This window comes from Anas platyrhynchos, chromosome 1, assembly GCF_047663525.1.
Source record: "Anas platyrhynchos isolate ZD024472 breed Pekin duck chromosome 1, IASCAAS_PekinDuck_T2T, whole genome shotgun sequence".
Taxonomy (NCBI): Eukaryota; Metazoa; Chordata; class Aves; order Anseriformes; family Anatidae; genus Anas; species Anas platyrhynchos.
In genome coordinates, this window is record NC_092587.1 from 119,125,877 (window position 1) to 119,141,597 (window position 15,721).

The following is a 15,721-nucleotide window of genomic DNA, read 5'->3' on the forward strand; positions in this document are numbered from 1 at the left end:
GAGGCATGGAGTAGCTACTATACCAGTAATGAATATTTATATTTCTCTGAATTATACATTTTAATTCCCAAGAATGTTTACTTTTATCTATATGAAAATTGTGTTTTTTTTTTTTTTCTTTCTGTTTTTTTCTATTTTGATTTGAGTAATACTATGCATGTATAGATTTATTGGTTTAAGAACTACTTTTCAAAGTGGCATTAATTGTCTTTAAAGTGTGAATTTACTTCATCCAACTGTTGCTTTTGTCCACATGAGAGATGGTAACTGCAACAATGATTGCTCAGGGTCTGAAGAGTGAGAGGGTGATTCTAAATATAAAATCTGATTTAGGGAAAACTATTGTTTAATATCAGGTCAGAAGTAAAACGCATCCTGCAAGACATCTTGCATCACCACAGTCATGGCTTCACAATAAAATTGTTCTTGCCAAATGGTGACAGAGCACTGTGGACACCTTCCAAAATAAGCCTAGGATAGAGAACAGAGTTGCTTGTTCTGATCTGCTTCCTCTATACCCGTGGAAAGGCTCCCTGCATGCGAGTGCTGCAGACCACGTACCATAAATGCGAGGGCACCGGCAACCAAGGTCATGATCTATTTGTGTTTGCTCCCTGGGCTGGCATGAGATACTGAATGTATTCAAGCGTGCAAGCATCTGCAATCTCACATGTATCATTCATGCTCCCAGTAGGCAAAAGGGTACATGCAACAGCGTAACTCATGATCCTGGCACGCTTCACACTTTGTGTGTACACCTGTTCTAGGCCAATTCCAAATATTTCTCTTCAGCTCTTCCTACAGGAACACAAAGATCAGACATCAGTAAGGTACAGCAGGATTCAGCCTGACGAGCTGTGTCACTAACAGGCGAAATGGAAAGACATGTGGATGTCTGGCATCCACTCTTTAATTCACACTGTATCACATGCTTGGAGTAGCCTGACACAGTCACATTTTGTCCTCAACTTGAGGTCAATAAAGAAGAATCAGCCAGAAAGAGCAGAACGTAATTACCAACACGCCTCCATCATTCTGCTGATACTAAAAAAAAGAAAAGAAGGGAAAAAAAAAAAAAAAAGGTGGGAGGAGGGGAAGGTGTTATTAGCTATTGAAAACAGTTATTTAGGAAACAAATTACTTGTCTTGGAAAAATGTATTGTAAATATTTATGTGGTTAATGAATGTGCATCAAACGTGTTCGTTCCCTTAAAATATCCAAAACCACCAGTGGGGTTATACATACTCAGAAGTGGAGAAACACTGATATTCATGTTCCTTCGAGCACACTGCTTCCATCACCAAACTAATTCCTTTAACAGTATCTGAGCCGCATGCAGCCTCGCACCATCTCACCGCAGAGGTATGGCCGCAGCTCCACCCTTCCTTCCCCTGCAAACAGCTTCCTTGGAACAGTGCCCACTATCTGTACTGACAGGTCTGCAAAGAGCAACTTTCAACTGTAAAGCAATAAATACCACAGGGAAAGAAAAAAAAAAAAAAAGTGTTCAAACATCAAAATAAAAATATTGAAGGATAAAGAGTACGCTGTTCTATTGAATATTCATATTACTCTATTCTGTTGAATGAGCTAGGAAGACTAAGTTGTTCTCCATCACACTGTTTTCTAGAGTCTGCCAAAATTTCCTGCTTCTGTTTGTCTTGCTCAAGAGTCTGCTGCAGGGTAAAGATATGGCACAGGTTATCATTTCCATCTCTCCTTTCCCAGGTGTGTGAAAATACAGAGACACTGCTAAAGAATACCCAAGAAAATGGTAGATTTGCACATCCTAGGAAAATTCTGTAACTCAGTGATCTCTTAAAATTTTATATAGGTGTAGTAGTGTTTCATGTTTTGCATAAATATCAGTCATGATATTACTTCCTCCTTTTCTGGATCCTGAGAGACCTCAACCTTTGCTGAAAATAGTTATGTCACACCTCGAACTAAAATTTAGGTTCAAAACATCATACGACAGGTTTTAAAAGAAAGAAAAGAAAATACAAAAATCATACTAACTATACTGATGAATTTAGACTTCAATAAGATCCTCTGAGATTAATTCCCTGAGCTGTTAGTCTGTATGGAGACGGTGTAGCCCTGCATAAACTTTTAGAGTCAGCTGTGGTTGCTGCCCGTGGCTGTAGCGTAGAGGTTGCCCGCAGTGTAAGTTGTGAGAGTTGACAGGTAGAGAATTTGGAGGGTTCTCCTGCACAGCCAGAGAGGATTGTTGTCACCTCCTTGCACCACCTGCCTCGGGTCATTCCGTTTGGGCTGCAGAAGCAAAGTCTCAGAGCTACGTATTCTCTGAACCATAGCTGACATTTTAAGAAGAAATGCCAGTCATGGTTAAAACATTTTAGGGTAATAGAGAATCTTTGGTAACATTTAGTAAGCAGTTCCAAGTGCTTTCTTACTCTAACTCTTAAAAGCATGCAACTTCTTACTAAACTGTTATCTGTCTCATTTTGGATTTTGTAATTACAGGCTGTAACTAAGTCATTTGCTATCTTTTATACATTAGTAAAGAGCCTTAGCATCCATGCCAAGGTGCCCTGATGCCAACAGACACAAAAAAAATGGAAGCACTGGATCAGATGTCACACCAAATATTACAATGCAGCAGCAATCTGATTGCGTCTGACCATATTCTGACAAAATACCTCAACTTTGGACAACTACCACCAACGGGAAACAAAGACAAATCCATTTAATTGGAGCTGGCGGAGGACGATTTACCGCAACGTTTCACTAGTTAACTTCTCACATGCTTTAGTCAGCATTATTAGCTTTTGCAACTCCATCACGGATCTTGCAACACCAGCAGTTTTTCTTGAAGCACTAGTTGCCGACACGTCGGAAGGCCGGAGGACCAAGATCACGGGGTTTGGGTGGGTTTAGTTTTTTATTGAAGTCAGTACTTCTGCTGGATGCAGAGCCCAGCTCTGCGAAGCGACACCGACCCCGTTGTTGCGGCCAACGGTTCACAGGTGGCTGCCCCAGGCGGGGGTGGCTGCCTCAGAAGCCCTCGGAGCTGCCCGGTACGGGACAGAAACGGGCTTGGACAGGGACACGAAGCCGCCCCGGGCTCCCCTCAGGAGCCGCCTCAGCCTTCCCGCCCCGCCAACGCCTGCCCTCGCGCCACCAACGGCCACCAACGGCCCCCCGCGCGCCGCCCGCCACGCGCCCCCCGCCCACTCCCCCGCCACCCCCGTCCCGCTTCCTGCGCCTCCCGGCCCCGCCCTTCTCCCCCCCCGCCCCCGCCGCGCCCCGGGCGCCGATTGGCTGCGGGCTCGCGACGCGGGCGGCAGCGCCCCCCCGTTGGCCCCGCCCCTTCGGCGGGCCCGCCCCGCCCCGCCCCGCCCGCCGGCTTCACTCGGTGGCCACGCGCCGCAGGGCGGGCGGTTGGGCAGCGCGAGCGCGGCCGTTGAGCGGCTCTCCCCGCTCCGCGGCCGTTGCAAGGCGGGGACGGGCGGCGGCGGCCGTTAGCCGGAGGAGGGGGGGGGAGGGTGGTGGTCCTCATGGCCGCGTCGGACCGCGTGGCGCTGGGGCCGCTGGTGGGCTCCATCGATCAGGGCACCAGCTCCAGCCGCTTCCTGGTGAGCACAACGCGGGGATCGCGCGGGGAGGGGGCCGGGGCGGGGAGGGGACGCTGCGCAGGGTGTCCCCCCACACACACACACCCCCACAGCCTCCCTGCGCCCTTGGGGAAGGGCAGCGCCGCCCTGCCCCGGCTGCCGCCCCCGCAGGAGGACGAGGAGGGGGGGGAGTGCTGAGGGCCCCCCGGCCTGCTGCATGCAGGAGGATGGAGCTCCCTCCGGGCGGCCGCGGGGAGATACCGTGTGTAAAAACCCCACCGGCCGGGCTCCAGCCCGCTGTGGGGGCCTCTCGGGGCGGCTGCTGCAGTTCCGGGCTCGGTGTCAGCGCGTCCCGGCGTTCAGGTGGCTGGGCTCGCCCACCCTGCGGAAGGTGGGCCTGGCTGAGCAGCGGGGGAGGACGGGTTTGTTTAAGGATGGGGCGGTTAATGACAGCTCCCTAGGTTAAGGCTCTAGTCATTTCCATATTATGCAATAGACAGTAACTAATGTCATTACTATCTCCCTAACTTACTAGAACAGCTTCCTGCTTGCAAATCTCTGTGCATGCTGTCCTGTCTCCTAGTCAGTAAGCTGTAGCCATTTGACATAGACCCCGGTGATAGCTTCTGTTCTGGAACCTACGTAGAGGTAACAACCAGATAGGAAATATTGTCAAATATGCACTATGTTAAACTGGGAAGATGAATGAGATATGCTTCCCCCATGTGGAATTTTCTTTTACGAAGCAGGAGACCGAGTATCTTGACCTGTGTTACCGTTATTTCTCAATATCACGACCTTCATGGGATTGTCAAATGACAAAGCAGAGATATAGGGGTGGAGAGAAACTCCAAACTGACAAATGACACCAGCGGGCTATCTGGAATGCCAGTCAGGAGCCCTTTTCAAAAAAATAATTGGAAAAGTTCCCTGTAATGCCTGAAAATAAATTCTGTCTGCTTTACACGTGCAGCTGAGTTAACTCTTTTTCTTAGCCTACAAGGAAAGTACTAGTAGAACTGAAAGTGGCACTTTGAACTTTATACTCAAGATCTTTTTATGAGTACAAGTTCTTCTAAAAATAATTTCCTTGCACTAATTGCATTCATCAGCAGTTTTTATACTGTCAGTTGTTATTTATTTGTTTTTTGTTTGTTTGTTTGTTTGTTTTTTTGTCTGAAATGAGGTATGTTTCTGTTCAGGAATTCAGATGCTCAAATAAAGAAGAGGCCATTCCTTTTTACTTAATTATTTTTAAGAAAGTGTATAGTGTCTATCATTCTTTTCAGTTCTTCGTATCTTCAGTCTCAGTTTTTCTAAATTCTTTTACCTTGACGGTGCAATCAAACTGTTATGATAATAAAATTGGATGAATTTGAGCAAAAATGCATTTTGTCACTGAATTAAAATCAGAACATGGGGTAAGGAGGCAGAGGGCAAAGCATGCAGGGATCTGCTACAAGCCAAATCAGTCACTCAGTAATATATGTATCTGGATAATCCTATACAGGAAAGAGATTGCCACAGTTAGAAGAGATTTTTCTTTGAAATGCTGTATGACAAATGGTGGTGTTCCCTCTGTCTGCGTTGTTTCCCTGGCTCTCCTGCTACCTGTTAACAGATGCTAGTTGTTTTGCTTTCTCGTTGCTCATTTGCTTTCTCATTGATCTCTTTACCTTTTTTTTTTTTTTTCCTTTAGTGTTCCCAGGCAAGTCACTGGTCAAAATCAAACTGTTGGTTACTTTTCACCTGTCTATGCTGTGCAGCCATTACCTTTTTTTATTTATTTTTGAGACAGAGAACAAGATTTTGATCTGCCTAAAGATGTCTGGGTGAAAAACTTTGCTAGGGTAGCATCAATAGTGCAGTCTAAATGGTGGTGATGTTCCACAGGGGTTGGTAGCGAGGGCTGATACCCTGTGGTATTCTCATCAGCATCCTGGGTGGTGGGTTAGGATGTGCTCTAAAGTTTGCAGGTGAGCAATTGATTGGAAGTCCTGGTGGAGAAGTGGCCTGTCAGAAGCGTCATGAAGTTCAACAAACTCTAGCGCTTGGGACAGAAGGCTTGGAAGCAGCTTGGTGGAAAAGGATCTGGAGTCCTGCCGGACAGCAAGTTGAGCATAGGAGAGCTGTGTGTCCTTGCAGCGGTGAAGATTAACCATGTTAAGAAGAGTACAGCCAGCAGATCAAAGGAACTAGTTATTCCTGTCTATGTACCACTTACAAGGCAGCACTGAGAACACTGTGTCTGGTTTTGCCCCCCCCAAAGGAACAGAGTTCACAAAATTGAGTTTAGGCTGGCAGAGGGTCTCTAATGTGGTTTGTGTGCTGCAGCACGTGACATGCAAGGCAAGGCTGGGAGACCCTGGGCTGTTTGTCTGGGGGAAATATAAGGAGGCATAGAAGGGGTGTCTTTAGCTATCTAAACACTGCATGTAGAGAAAACAGAACAAGGCTTTTCTCAGAGGAGCACAGAAAAAGAAAACAGGCGACAAAGACAAGTTACAGCAACGTAAACCTCAAATAAATCGAGGAACAAAAGGTTCACGAGGCTCAAACACTGGATCAGGGCCCAAAAAGACAGATCTCTATCCTTGCAGGTACTTAACACCTGGCTGGAAAAGGCCCTGAGTAACCAGGTGTAATTTTAAATTTAACATTATTTGAGCAGTCAGGCCAGAGGACTCCAGAGATTCCTTCCAGCATTACTTATTCTGCGATTCTATGTATGGACGCAAGCCAGGATTTGAGAGATTCTCCTGCTTACATGAATGAGGCTGTCTGATGATAAATAAGCATCAGAACTAAGGAAACTGCATCTCTGTTACTGCCACTCCTTGTTTATCCTTATCACACACAATGCACACAAACAGTTTTAGCTTATGCTGTCGCCTTGCCCTCAGAGGACCTTTATTTGGATCTTTTCTTCTGCAAAAGAAACTGTCATTCCTTGTGTGAGGTCTCAGTTTTCCTGTTAAGTTGGGATGAGCTTGGATGACCGGTTCAGAGTTACTGGAGAGAGCTCAGTGCTTTGAGTGCCATCCCCATTGCTTGCAGCTCATTTTCTTTAGATACCAAGCTGGAGGAAAAATGGGTAGGCTAAACAACTGTACCTGAGTACAAATTCTGATCTAGATGTTTTGCCAAACAAGTTCATCAAATACTTGCATCTATCACACTCCATTTTACTCAAGAATGATATCATTAAAATCCATTGTAATGCCTGCTACTTTCACTAAAAGCCTTGGGGTCAGGAGTTAATGGCTCTGCATGATCTCTTGAAAGGTATTTGCTGGGTAAAGCCTTTCTGGCATTTTACCCAAGAACAGCAAGAATTGAAATATTCGATGAAGTGTCAATACCGTGAATTACACATACTGTATTCAGAGTCCTGGGTTTATCAGTCAGTCACAGATTTATTTTTTTCCATCCTGTGCACATGTTTTTTTCTGCCTTGATATCCAGAAGAAACACTTCAAATAAAATTATATCATGCCATAACCATTCTTTTAAGTAAACAAAAACAGCTTTTACTTAAGGAAACACTTAGCATCCATTGAGCTTACCCTACGGAAGTGAATCCCTTCTCCTCCACTAAGTAGCTCAACTTTTTTGGGAAAAACAAAAAAATTGGCCATGTAGCTAACAAGAAAGTTAAAAATGTTGCAAATGCTTTATTTTTTTCCGTGAACTCTTAGCTTTTATCACTTAAAAGGGTTATGGTTTTGCTTTTTATTCCCATAATCGTAAGTGCTTCTGGAGGAGGGGAGGAGCTGTTTGACAGGAGCCTTCCAAGCAAGATAATTTCTCTGAGATGAGTTAAAATGCTCATTCATGAAATCTGCCTGCCTGCTTGCTAATTCTGGTTAAATGCTAAGGGTAGGATTATTGTTTCTGTCATCCTTTCCCCAGTTGGGTTGATTTCAATGCAATTTCAAAACTCCATCTTTGAGTGTGTTGGCCTACAAAGCCGTAGCTGTTTCAGCTTAACATAAACTCATCAAAACACAGCATAGGCTAACTGAAGTAGCTTTTCTGCGGGTAGTTATGACTATCAGGAGTGACAAAGCTTGTGAGTAATGGTAAGTCACTTGTAAAATCTGTCACTGTTTATTGTGTTTTCAGCCATGAAGCTTCTTCATCACTTACATGAGCCTTGTGTTTGTCTCACGGTTCTTTTTCATTCTTTGAAAGTTGGTAGGACTGGTTGATCTGAATTCTTTTCCACTAAGGTGATAAAGGGTGAATGTAACGCCATGCAACTGTTAGCACTCCTTAGTGTGATGTCATGGATGAAACAGCTTGAATTAAATGATCAGCTTCTCTGCTTGCTTTCATACAACATAGCTACGTAGCCTTCTCTGGTTTGTTGTTTTGAGTCAAAGCTCTAGCTCTACTTCTTTGTATGATACATTTGCTGGGAGAGGAAGGCGGGTGTTACTCTTTTTGCCTTAATTCCTCACCAGAGCGTTTGGTACATTTCTAGATGTTTTCACTGCCTTCCGTCAGATCATCTCTGCCACAAGATAGCTCTACATGCCCAAATGGCCCAGACAATTCTGTATCTACTGCTGATACAATTAGGACAAAACTGACTTTGACTTTTTTTCCCCTGTGAGAAGTGAGAGATCATTATTATAAACTGGAATCAGCTATTAATGAATATGAAAGGAGGGAAAGCAGTTACGGAAATACACTTGAAACCTGTTTCAACAGGAATGTGTTGACCTTATCTGTGTTAGTCATTGTCACCTATTTCTCTCTCACCACTGTCAGAGAGAAACAAGGATAGTTTTTCTTTTTTGGCCACAGCCTGGTGGGGGTGAGCAAGAGCTGCAATTTGTTCTGCTTATTTCCTACTTTGTTTACCATTTTCTAATGGGTTTAAATGTAATGTCTCCTTCATGTTTAGCTTCCTTCTATGTATCAAAATTCTATTATTACTATATAACATGGTATTGTTTTCAGCAACTCTTTTTAATCCCTTGCCCAAAGGTACAAGGAGCGTTTGCTGCTTTTGTTGAGGATGTCAGAAGGTTGCGGTTTTGTTTGTGTTGGACCGGAGTTTGTGTTTACCTAGTTCTTCTCTGTGGACATGAAAAAAATCCATGCGTTTGTAGTCTTACTGGTTCTGTTGAGAAATTATTCCTGCTAGAACAGCTTACTTAGAAGGAGGCAAAATCCTCGCTCTGCTAGAGCTTCACCCTTTATTATCTGCAGGTCACACACTCTAGGTTTAACGAATGACCTCGTGTGGTGGAATCTGTATTTATTTCCTTCTAAGAGTAAGGATCCTTATGTGCTACCTCCTATTTCAAGGAATACTAAATGATTAATGGTGAATGATTACTGAATGATATTTAACATTGCTAATAAGTCACATACATACATATTAAACCCGTGTTCGATAAAATGTCTTCTATCTTTATTATTACACCTTAGTAAATGTTACTACGCTTTTGGCATAAAGGGAATTTCAAGTAAAAATATCTTGCTACATACATGCAAGACTCAATCTCTCCTATTAACCGTATTGCTTAGCATTTTAAGACTCTTATCCAATTATATCAATTCCTTGCAAGCATGCAGTTACTGACAAAGCTTACCCTCTTCTAAGATAGCTTCATGTCAAGGCTGAGCTGGTAGGTGGAACAGACCTAAGTAAATACAGTGGAAAAAATACAGTGGTGCTTTTCTGTGTAAACTCTCAGGTGATAACAGAAAAGGAAGAACATAGACCTCTTTAAGAATTCTTTTCTGGGGAATAGAATAGAAAAATTAACTTTTAACGTGTTCCAGAGAGGTTGTGCTTTTTCCATCCTTGAAGGTTTTCAAGACCTGCTTGGAAAAAATCCATGGGCATCTTGGTGACCCTTCTTTGAGCAGGAGGTTGCACTAGACGTGTCTAAAGGTCCCTTCCAGCCTGCTCTATTCTAGAATTTTAATATGTAACTAAAACATTTCTGAATATCAGTGTTTCAGCAGTTATCATTGACAGCAAAGCTTACCAAAATATTGCATAAATGCTAATACCTGATTGCTGCTTATGGATATTTTTTGTAGTTGTTGATAGATGAGAAAGTGGCTATCAATTATAACTTCACTATATTTATTCCAAAGAACAAATGTTATTTATCGTTGTTTACACTTCTGTGTTCATAGAAAATTAAACTGTGTAATTTATTTCCAGGTGTTTAATGCAAAAACAGCGGAGCTCTTGAGTCACCATCAGGTTGAGATACAGCAGAAATTCCCTAAAGAAGGGTATGAATTTTCTGTGGCTTTTTATTCATTTATGGACATTTCAGTAGAGTATATGTATTGTTGTGTATGAATGACCAAAACTGAAGTTAATGATCTAAAATGACTATTTAGAACATACTATCTGCTATAAATGATTCTGTGGTAGGAAAAATAGCATAATATAACTATTTTAGGCATCTAGTATGTGCTTTGTGTTACGTAAACTAAAAATACTTAGTTTTTCACTCTGACCAATCATTAACACGTTTTCTTGCAGTCTCGTTTAAAGTGGTAAAGCTGGTTATTTTTGCAATTTATTCATATTCTTCAGCGTAGTCCGTAGAGATGGCACAGTTTGTTCTCTGAGGTGTTTTTTGTTTGTTTGACCTGTCATTTTGTTAACTGACCTACTGGTTGCTCCAAAGCCCTCTGCATGGAATAAAACAAAACAAAATTCTTGTTTTCTGCAGATAGTTTTGCTATGAAAATACAACTTACTCTTTAAAAATGCTTTGAAAATCATTAAACTTTTTATAGGTATGTAAAACATTCTCTGTAATTATGATTGTGTCAAAATGAATAGACTTGATTTTTTTTCTCCTAACTGTAATTTTTTAATGTGCATTTTTATTGACTGTTTATTAAAGATGGGTGGAACAAGATCCAAAGGAAATCTTAAAGTCAGTCTATGAATGTGTGGAAAGAACCTGTGAGAAACTGCAACAACTGAACATAGACATCACTAACATAAAAGGTATTCCCAGTTCTTAAGTGTAACTCATGGCTTTAATATGCTCGTAGTTGAGCAAGTCAGATTATTTTTTAAGTCAATAAGGAGAAAGTATGCACTAGCCTCAAAGAAAATGTTAACTCTTACTGAGAGTAATTTGTTTGGGAGGAGTAATGAGAAAAGAGGCTGTTTGTGTATATCAGCAATGCAAAATCTACAGAGTAGACTTAAACAATCTTACAAAATCATAGTGACAGGCAATGAATGAAGAAATTCTGAAATGTAAAATGTTTAGGAGTTACTGGGAGAAAAATAGTTTACCTGTCAGTGTTGGTGCTGTCTCAGTTTGTGGTAAATAAAAAAAAAGATTTAGAGCATGTAAGTTAAGCAGTGAAAGACGAATCGACAGTTAATAGAAGTAATCTTTCTAGACTGTAACATGAAAAAGTTGGAAGCATTTTATTTCCCATTTACTTTCCTCTTCTCCTTACCTGTTCGTCCCTCATCTCCACCTCTCCTTTCCCTCCCTCACCCCCAAAAAGAGGAAAACAAACCTTCTGAAAAGGATACTTCTTTCTATTTTGTCCTGAAGCCATTGGAGTCAGCAATCAGAGGGAAACAACAGTGGTTTGGGACAAGATCACTGGAGAACCTCTTTATAACGCAATTGGTAACTGCTATACTTCCTAAATATGTAACTTTGTAGAATGAGTGTGTTGTAGAAAAATGCTTTCCTAGTTCTTTTCAGATCTCATTGTGATATAGCCTACTGACTTCTTTGAGTGTTTGAGATCTGTGTCATCTGCTGTGTGTTTGTATATGCAAGTGCAATTAAAAAAAGACTATTCTGTTAATTAATACCTAATAACTTAATAAATCACTTAATAGTCTTTTAACAAAAAGCAGTGTTCCTAAGGGGTTTTGTACATCCTTAGCATGTCATGAAGTCCAGACTTATGCACAACCACTTCCATTAAAATGAAGAAGATTACTAATTTTTCAGAATTTGATTTAACTTTGATTTAACTTTAAAGGAAACACATGTTATGTAGATTTAGTTAATACTGATTTGTATTTGTATTTTTAATTTACCTTGGCTTTTGAGATTGACAGCTGAGAAATGGTAATTGTCTAGATTGTTTGTCTTAGCCTATGGCAGTTTAGTTTAGCATGGTGTCATTGCAAGATCAGGACTCTTGGGTATTTTCCTCTGTTGTTTACAGCTTTATCTTCAGCTGTACTGTGATAGCTCTGGCATAGTGCTTCAGTTCAAAGTTTTCATAGTTAAGTAAATAATCAACCTGCTGTTTGTTTTGACCTTCCAATTTAATGACACTCATCTGCTATAAAGTAAGCAGCATTAGTCATTTGCTTATACTATCGTAGAGAAAAGTATATATCCCGTTATGTGGAAAATCCTGTTTGCGTTTTCAAATCATTAGTTCTAAATCAAATGAGTGCATCCAAGCTTTTTTTTTTTTTCCCCCACAAACATGCGTTAAAAATGGAATGGCAATACAGTATTCTTTCAGCTGTGTTTAAAAAAAAAAAAAAGGAAATAAATAAAGACAGGAATTTACTGCCAAGAGCTCTAAAGCTCTTGGTAAAAAGCTCTAAAGCTCTTGTAAAAGCAGCTTACATATGTCACTATTGGTGTGTTAGATCATTTAATTAATTCATTTTATTCATGTTTGTAGTGTGGCTTGACTTGAGAACCCAGTCAACAGTTGAAAGGCTTCTTAAAAGAATTCCAGGAAACAACAAATCCTTTTTTAAGGTGAGAGATATTACAGACTATTTAAATAGCAGCTGGATACTTACTGCTACAGTGTATAACGTTTTATGGATTTTTTGACAAAAAATTCCCCATTACAAAGTAAGTCAGTTGTAGCTTCTAGTTCCTTCTTAGCTGTAAAATGATTTTTAAAAATGCATAATACTATATACTGATCTGAGACTCAAAATAGATTTATAATACTCATTACATATTCTTACTAGAGAATTGGGTAACCCTTTGTAAGACTTAATTGAGTACTCCCTATCCATTCACTACATATCACACCAAAAAATAAGATCCAGTAGAAAAATATTCAAAAATCATTTACTGATGTGAAATATTATCATTTTTCATCATATGCCATAATATTTAACTTAGTTACAACCAGTCTGAGAATTGCAGAGATATTTTATGAAAAGTAAATTTGTCCCTTTTTTTTTTCTTAATAAGAGTATAGGTAAGAATTTGGAAAATAAATGCCTAAAGAATGGTATCGAAATTATTTGATTTATGTTTTCCTTGATTGGTTATATAAATATTTTATATTTTATGCATTTTCCTTCAGCCACAAAGTGGATATAAGAGAGCATGTAAACTTACTTGATTTTTAAGTTCAAATAGAATACAAAATCCATCTTTCTTGTGTCATGCTGCTCATTTTTATCAATTTTACTTGCTGTCTAGTCATGGAGATATCCTGGATGAGACCAGACTTTTGCAAACAACTGTTTGGTCTTTGCTCTTTGTACTGTATTTAGATCAGCTTTGATCTTTGTCCATTAGTGCACTAGCCATTTGATTTTGATATTTTCAGATTCATTGTATGCTTAATACTTATTAAAAGAACAAGTTTGTTTAATTCGTCTGATTTTGAGTCTTGGATTTTTCATTTGATATGACTATTTTTATATTTAACTGTCGCATGTGTTGAAAAGATCTTTGCATGATCTCTAAAAGCTGTTTTTTTGATTGTGGTTTTTTTTTTTTCTGTTTTTGATTTTACAGTTTAGGACTGGTCTTCCACTTAGCACTTACTTTAGTGCAGTGAAACTTCGGTGGCTTTTGGATAATGTAGAAGAGATTAGACAAGCAGTTGATAATGGAAGAGCAATGTTTGGGACTATTGATTCATGGCTTATATGGGTATGTACTTACGAGTTTATTATTACTCTTCTGTAAAATGAATTTCCATTTCCTATACCACACAAATTCATAACAAAAGCATTTTTTTCCTGGAGACACGGACAAAACCAAATTTTGAGTATTTACAGGTTGCTTGTAAAAATATTTAATTTTAATCTGCTGACCAATTTTATACTTTTCTTCATCTAGAAAAAGAAATTTTTTGTCTCCTACAAGTTCACTTGCTGAATATAGCCTGTTTTTAGCACAACTTTAGGCAGAGAGATGGGATCCTAGCAGGAGTGTTGTATCAAATTATGCTGAATGATCACCCATTGATGTTGTTATAAGCTGTTGGAGAAACTCAATTAAAGCTTGTACTGTCTCTATAGCACTACGTTTTGTAGATGCTTATTTGTAATTTTCCACTTTCTGTAAAATGTTGCTTATGCCTTTTGAAAAACTTGGACTTCAGAAAGATGCATTAGCCACCTTTGCAACATAAGAATCCAAGAGATACTGCAGTACCCTTATAATTGTACTGCTGGACTTAGCATCTTTTCCATGCCTTAATTCCACTATATTAAGCCTTCCCCTTTAGTTGTTGCAGAACTATCAGTTTTCCCACTCCCAAGCTGAAAGCTTCGTGAATTTACTTTTTTTTTTTTTGTAATTTGTTGAAGTAAACTTGTATCTTTGCATGACTAATATAGGTGTGTTTTTTTTTTTTTATTCAGTGTTTGACAGGTGGGAAGAATGGAGGTGTTCACTGTACAGATGTAACCAATGCCAGTAGAACGATGTTGTTCAACATTCATTCCTTGGATTGGGATCCTGAGCTCTGCCAGTAAGCTCAGATTTTCAGTCATATTGTTCTTTAGATTCTGTAAGTGATATGTAAAGAAAGACTGTTTCATTTAATAGAAGAATTTCTTGTTGAGACTACAGTCAGTTATTACTGTTGTATTTACTGTTAACATTAATAATTACAATTAATTTTTCTCTAAGCCCAAAATCCACTATCTGGATTAATTGCAAAAGCAGAGCCTTGATTTTTTTCTGTCAGTAGAGGACTATGTCATGAAAACAATGCCATTTAATATTTTGTTTATTTCTTAATTTAATTTTTAGTCTGTTACAATTAATACCAATATTATAAAGATAGTGTTGGAAGAGCAAAGACTTCCCATGTGAAAGACTTGGATGCGTCTTCAAAATACTCAAATATTTCTCATTTTACTCCCTGATTCAGTGTCACATTATGTAAGAAATGGGGAAACATACAGTGATGGATTAAAACCTAGAAATCAAAGTTACCTTTTTTTTTCTTTATAGCTTAAAGAATCATTCTGCATTTATTTAAAAAAATAAATGCAGAATCCTTCCTGATTTGTCACTGACCATATATATAACTTCTTTTATATTGTGTTCAGGTTCTTTGATATTCCTATGGAAATACTTCCAAAAGTACGAAGCTCATCTGAGATTTATGGCCTGATGGTATGTTTTCTTGTGACGTTGATCCTGTAAAAATATATCAATATTGATTGACAGAATTGTCATTAAAACTAATGGCTTTTCTTAGACTGGTATTATTTGGCTTTTTCTAGACCAGTATGGTTTGATTTGTGAGTCATTATCTCCTGTGTGTTATTATATGAAGTTAAATATCAGTCAAAAAAGCAAAGCAAGATCAGAGAGGTTTTTGATAAATATAAGACAAGTTGCAGATAAGTACTTATTAATGTAGAAATTACCCATCAGATTGCAAAGTGTAATCAGTAGATCTAAAGTAATGAGCTTGCTGTTATTAAGGCACCGTAGTTGTACTTCTTGTACAACTAAAAAAAAAGATGTGAAAGTTACTTAACGATCTAAGAAGACTGGACAAAGTGTGTAATGTCTTATTCCCATATAACTGAAGGCAGAATCTGGTCAGTTTCGATGAACTAGCAGATCACAAGTGACACCTTAGATTGCTTTTTTGTCCTTTGTTTTTAATAAACTCCTTTTGCAGTGTATATTTACATCGAACTTCAGTTAAAAAATAATAATAATGACATTGTGAACTCTTACACTAATTGCACTGTTCCCAGTGGAGCTGTGAATGTAACTTAGGAGTAAAACACGGTTTGTTATCATTGGCCTGAGGTTTTAAGTTTACTTTGTGTAGTACCAATTCTTCTGATAAAGTGACATCTGATTTATTCTTAAATCTTGAGAATAGGATAAGGTAGATGTTGTGATTTCACATTTTTTTCATGGTATTT

The 15,721-nt window shown here is 39.4% G+C and overlaps 1 protein-coding gene across 9 annotated transcripts in view; it reads left to right on the forward strand.

Moving 5' to 3' along the window:
- Nucleotides 1-3,370: 3,370 nt before the first annotated feature.
- The window catches only part of GK (glycerol kinase), a 34,962-nt gene continuing 22,611 nt past the window's right edge, over nt 3,371-15,721 (forward strand). For 5 of the 9 annotated variants that reach the window (XM_072027466.1, XM_072027478.1, XM_072027470.1 and 2 more), the window contains exons 1-8: nt 3,782-3,970; nt 9,770-9,843; nt 10,470-10,576; nt 11,145-11,222; nt 12,250-12,329; nt 13,335-13,472; nt 14,189-14,298; nt 14,885-14,951. In XM_072027466.1, the coding sequence (XP_071883567.1) occupies nt 3,797-3,970; nt 9,770-9,843; nt 10,470-10,576; nt 11,145-11,222; nt 12,250-12,329; nt 13,335-13,472; nt 14,189-14,298; nt 14,885-14,951 (828 nt within the window). In that variant the 5' untranslated portion in view covers nt 3,782-3,796. Of the gene's footprint in view, nt 3,601-3,781; nt 3,971-9,769; nt 9,844-10,469; nt 10,577-11,144; nt 11,223-12,249; nt 12,330-13,334; nt 13,473-14,188; nt 14,299-14,884; nt 14,952-15,721 lie in introns of those variants that run through there. The other 4 variants (XM_072027471.1, XM_072027473.1, XM_072027483.1 and 1 more) reach the window with 4 other exon arrangements.